This window comes from Sinocyclocheilus grahami, unplaced genomic scaffold, assembly GCF_001515645.1.
Source record: "Sinocyclocheilus grahami isolate Dianchi unplaced genomic scaffold, SAMN03320097.WGS_v1.1 scaffold233.1, whole genome shotgun sequence".
In the NCBI taxonomy this organism is placed as follows: Eukaryota; Metazoa; Chordata; class Actinopteri; order Cypriniformes; family Cyprinidae; genus Sinocyclocheilus; species Sinocyclocheilus grahami.
The window spans coordinates 965366-970225 of NW_015505412.1; the positions used below are offsets into that span (position 1 = coordinate 965366).

Sequence of the window (4860 nt, forward strand, 5' to 3'; positions counted from 1 at the left end):
ACAACAAAAACACAGCTCCAATCACAGCGCCCTCCATCCTCCTGTTGTTTCCGTTGTTGAACGCCGCACACAAATGACGTCGCTGTCGACCGGCTTACGTCACTTCCTAGTACACACTGTCGGTGCGAATGTAACCCTTTAAATGGTACTGGGAAATAGTTAGCGCAAAATCGTCCCAGTACTTTAGTACTGTACATTTAGTTCTGGAACTAAAGCGGTGCGAAAGGCCCTTTTGTTTTCGTTTGGCGCACGTTGCAACTGGTCCGTTCTATGCAACAGAAACACTCGGTGTAGCGGAGCCTTTACGATTATTTAACCGTGACATTTTAATGCGCGGTTCATTATGAAACCGGTTAATCGCTGCATCCCTAACTCCGATTGGATTCGTCTGAAAGAAGAAAGTCATATACACCTAGGATGCCTCAGGGGTCTAAAACACAGCGTAATTTTCATTTTTGGGTGAACTAACCCTTTATTGATAACAATATCCGAATCCCAAATATCACACTTATATCTAAAACAAATACTGGGATTATCAGTCAAGTTATTTGTGAGAAAAATGTGGAAGAAGTCAGAAGACATCAGATAAATTACCTTTTGAAAATGCCTGAATATATGATAACATGGAAAGCACTTATACCAACAATCAATGTGCCATTAGCAACATTCCACATGATTAAAGCACAATGCTAAAACTGTGGCAGTATAAAGTACTAAAACTTTGTAACTTACCAGGACCGGTGTTTACGGCACACTCCATTTCAAAAACTGATTTAACTGAATCCCAGTCTTAATTTTTGCGATTATTTCTGTAGTCTTTGCTCTGTAAATCGGACACGAAATGCGTTAACCCAGTTTTCACTCTGAAATTGAAAACAAATACATATAAATTCAGCAAAACAACCAAAAACACCAGACAAATACAAAAAAGGATGGTGGTGATGAAACTTTTTATGCAAACATTTTGTTTTCTGTGATGCACAGTTGTTGTGAATTTTGCTTATGACACCAAAGCAGTGAGATTCTGCAACACTGATTTGCCATAGTCTTGTATGCATCAGTTTGAATGGGCAGAAAAGAAATCAAATCAAATCCCCATATGCCATTGTTTTCCAGCACGTGTTTTTGGAAGTGCGTTTATGACATTATCTCTCTATGGAGTTATACAGCTCTTACAGTAAATTATTTTTAGTAAAGAAAACATAACATGTATTAAAACACAATTAAAATAAGAGATATTTTTGATATATAGAAGCTTTGCTTATAAAAAAAATTTGCAAAGCAGCCAGTAAAAATATTTTACGTACAAATCTGAATGACTGGGCCAAAAAACCTTAATGTTGAGCCTTGAAAATAATAAAAATACTTATAATACGTCTTATATAAAGACATGAAAGGATGTTTTATGGGCTTGTTACATAATATCTGACCCACTTGGCTGAGCTTCTTTGCACTCAATCAGCAGAGCTGTTGCATAATAACGTCAGCCTGGCAAATTGATGTGAACTTCTGATTTCGACACAATAAAAAAAAAAAAGATAACTTCAACCAGTGAATCAGGCCTGATTATTATATATTTTTTGATGCTGCAGTAGGACACTGAATCAGCGTGACTATGATAGTGGCTCTTAATGTGTCCAAAATTAAGTACAGTTTAAATGGCAGAGATTCTATTGAACGATTACTGGAGTTTCTCTACTTTCAGAACTGGTCATATGTAAACTGAACTTATTAAATGCATCCCTCAACTCAAGGTCTTCTTATCACTTTCAGTCATTCATACAAATTACCCCTAAGCATTACACAAATGTATTACTAGGTATCACCCTTTTTTTTATCAGTTTTCCCCAAAATAACATGGATACTACAGTTACGTTACAGTAAAATCCCAAGGAGAATATATATATATATATATATATATATAGTCATTTTGCAGACGCTTTTATCCAAAGCGACTTACAGTTGGGGGATACATAAAGCGATTCTTCTTAAAGAGGCAAACAGATACAGGAAGTGCCTGTAATACCAATTTTCTAGACACTGCTCAAACAAGTACAAGCTAGAAAGAGAAGGAATAAATAAAGACAGAATTTTTATTTTTTTATGATGAAGTCAAGTAGCTTCGAAAGAGATGAGTTTTCAGCTGTCGCTTGAAAATTGTCAGGGATTCAGCATTCCGGATAGGGGTTGGAAGATCGTTCCACCAGCCATATATACATATATATATATATATATAAAATCTACCTAGATTTGTTTGACTATGATGGCTAGAAGTACATGCCCCAATATGTACACAACTAAGTTATGATTATCATAAGTGATTATCCTAAGTGGGCTACTGTACCACACCCAAATACTAATCCTAACAAAAACTTACCATGGTAACCAATTTGGCCCCAAAAGTAGACTACGGTTTAAAAAACTTGACGCTTAATTTGTGAACTGTGTAAAATGTTTCTCTTGTTTGTTGACTCTAGTGGTTACCAAGTTAATTGTCACGTTAACCTGTTGTAAGCATACAACCGACGACAACCAGCACCAATTTAGGAAAAAATGTAACCCAGTCAGTGCAGTTTATGCTAACGGCCACTCAGGCCAAGCATACATAAGTACAACCATAAGAATATTACTACATTACATGGATGCAAGATGCAGTTGAGCAAACTGGCTAGCACGGTTAAGAGCGCGCACGAGACAACTCGTGTGATTGTTTTATTTTTATGCACCTCATGGAGAGACAACATCTTTTTGTGAACGTTTCATTTTCATTACAATATGACCATGCTTACCGTTAATATAAGCACCTATGGTACTGCATTACATGTTTGTACGTTGTTTCATTCAGAAGACAGAATGGAGATGCACTCCCGCGCAGCTAACTCAACACGCGCATCCCACAAAGACTAACTCTACAAGCGTGCTCTGCAACTGCACTGCCTGCTCATAAACAGGTACAATATAATCAATCCGTTTGGTGTGATAATATTAAATTATGTGGGCGTAGAAAGTGATAACGCATTATAAACACGGTTGGATACGCGTCTCACGGATCACGCGGACAAAGACTCGTTAGCTTGTATTAGCTTAGCATCCTACTCGCAACAGGCTTTACAGCAAACAAACCGCGCTTGTCTGTTATACCCGCCTACAGCTCGGTAATTCCCGTCGTATTCTTAAATCAAGCCGCCACAATTCTTGAGAAATATTTCACCCACATATACTCACTTGTGTTGTGGACTTCTTGCTTCGTATCAGTTACGAAGCCTCGGGACAGTTGGTCGCCATGACATTCAGAGCACAGTCAGTCCGCCAGTATCCCAGAAACACATGAAACAGGACCCCAAGACTTCTTCGCTCGCCTGTCTCTGTATCTACAAAAACAGAGCGGCATCTAGTGTCATTCTACTGAAGTCACATTAACAGCTTCTCTACAGATTTGACCAAAGCTACAATACCATTGCAAAATATATTAGGCTTAGGCTAATATAAAAGTTCGTTATATTTAAACTTTTTCGAGCCATGGATAGATAGATAGATAGATAGATAGATAGATAGATAGATAGATAGATAGATAGATAGATAGATAGATAGATACTGTGGGGTTAGAGAGATGGATAGATATTCTAAATTTACACCTTTTCATGCACATATTATTTACATTAATAGATTTGTACATTTTGTGGCAGTAAATAGCCTACATTTTTAAGTATTTGTATTCCATGTAAATCAAACCTGGCAAAATATTATACCAGTTGAGCTACTGAAGCTGTATTATGACTGTAATAGCCTACCAAGTCAATGCAGTAAAGGTGTTAGTAATTTAGCTAGCTCTTACTTTGGTTCACAATTCAAAAGTGTATTACTGGGTCTGAAGATGTTGCAGTAGCTAATTCAGTAAGTAACGTTTTATTGTAAATAATAATTGTTTAATAATTATTGATATTTTATCAGAATTTGGATAGATAGATAGATAGATAGATAGATAGATAGATAGATAGATAGATAGATAGATTGATAGATACTGTGGGGTTAGAGAGATGGATAGATATTCTAAATTTACAGTTAAACGTTCACCTTTTCATGCACATATTATTTACATTAATAGATTTGTACATTTTGTGGCAGTAAATAGCCTACATTTTTAAGTATTTGTATTCCATGTAAATCAAACCTGGCAAAATATTATACCAGTTGAGCTACTGAAGCTGTATTATGACTGTAATAGCCTACCAAGTCAATGCAGTAAAGGTGTTAGTAATTTAGCTAGCTCTTACTTTGGTTCACAATTCAAAAGTGTATTACTGGGTCTGAAGATGTTGCAGTAGCTAATTCAGTAAGTAACGTTTTATTGTAAATAATAATTGTTTAATAATTATTGATATTTTATCAGAATTTGAACCTCATGCTATAAAAGGACATCTCTAGACTATCATTGTGCAGTTTCTATGTGTTTGTAGTTTCCTGTCTAATTTGTGTCTGCATCTAGTTTGTGCAATATGCGCAAATGCATTAAATCTTCTTTTGATTTATAAAAAAGTCAATTAAATAATTAGGCTTTTGAAATACAGAAAACGGCAGCAGAGGCAACAACATCAAACATTTCTTAGATGTTTGATGTTCTTTCCTCTGGTGCTCTTTGATAAAAGAATTCATAATTTATCATAATTAATTTTTTTTGTTTGTTTTGGGGGTTTTTTTTTAGGAAAAGGTTTTCAAGTGTCAGGATGCACAAGAATGGAAAAGAGATGTTTCAGTTTCCTGCAGAGGGCAGCATGAGACCACAGTGAGTGAACTATAATAGCTAAACATTGTATCAGGTGTAGATGCTCTTTCATGACTCCAGGGCCCCATACTTGTGTG

At 36.0% G+C, this 4860-nt stretch overlaps 1 protein-coding gene across 2 annotated transcripts in view; it reads right to left on the reverse strand.

Annotated features, from left to right (window-relative positions):
* The window catches only part of LOC107597485 (serine/arginine repetitive matrix protein 2-like), a 16942-nt gene extending 13536 nt beyond the window's left edge, over nt 1-3406 (reverse strand). The window contains exons 1-2 of one of the 2 annotated variants that reach the window (XM_016288560.1): nt 3226-3406; nt 733-823 (exon numbers count right to left, since the gene is read on the reverse strand). In XM_016288560.1, coding sequence (XP_016144046.1) covers nt 733-760 — 28 coding nt within the window. In that variant the 5' untranslated portion in view covers nt 761-823; nt 3226-3406. Of the gene's footprint in view, nt 1-732; nt 864-3225 lie in introns of both variants that reach the window. The other variant, XM_016288559.1, reaches the window with a different exon arrangement.
* Nucleotides 3407-4860: the final 1454 nt, after the last annotated feature.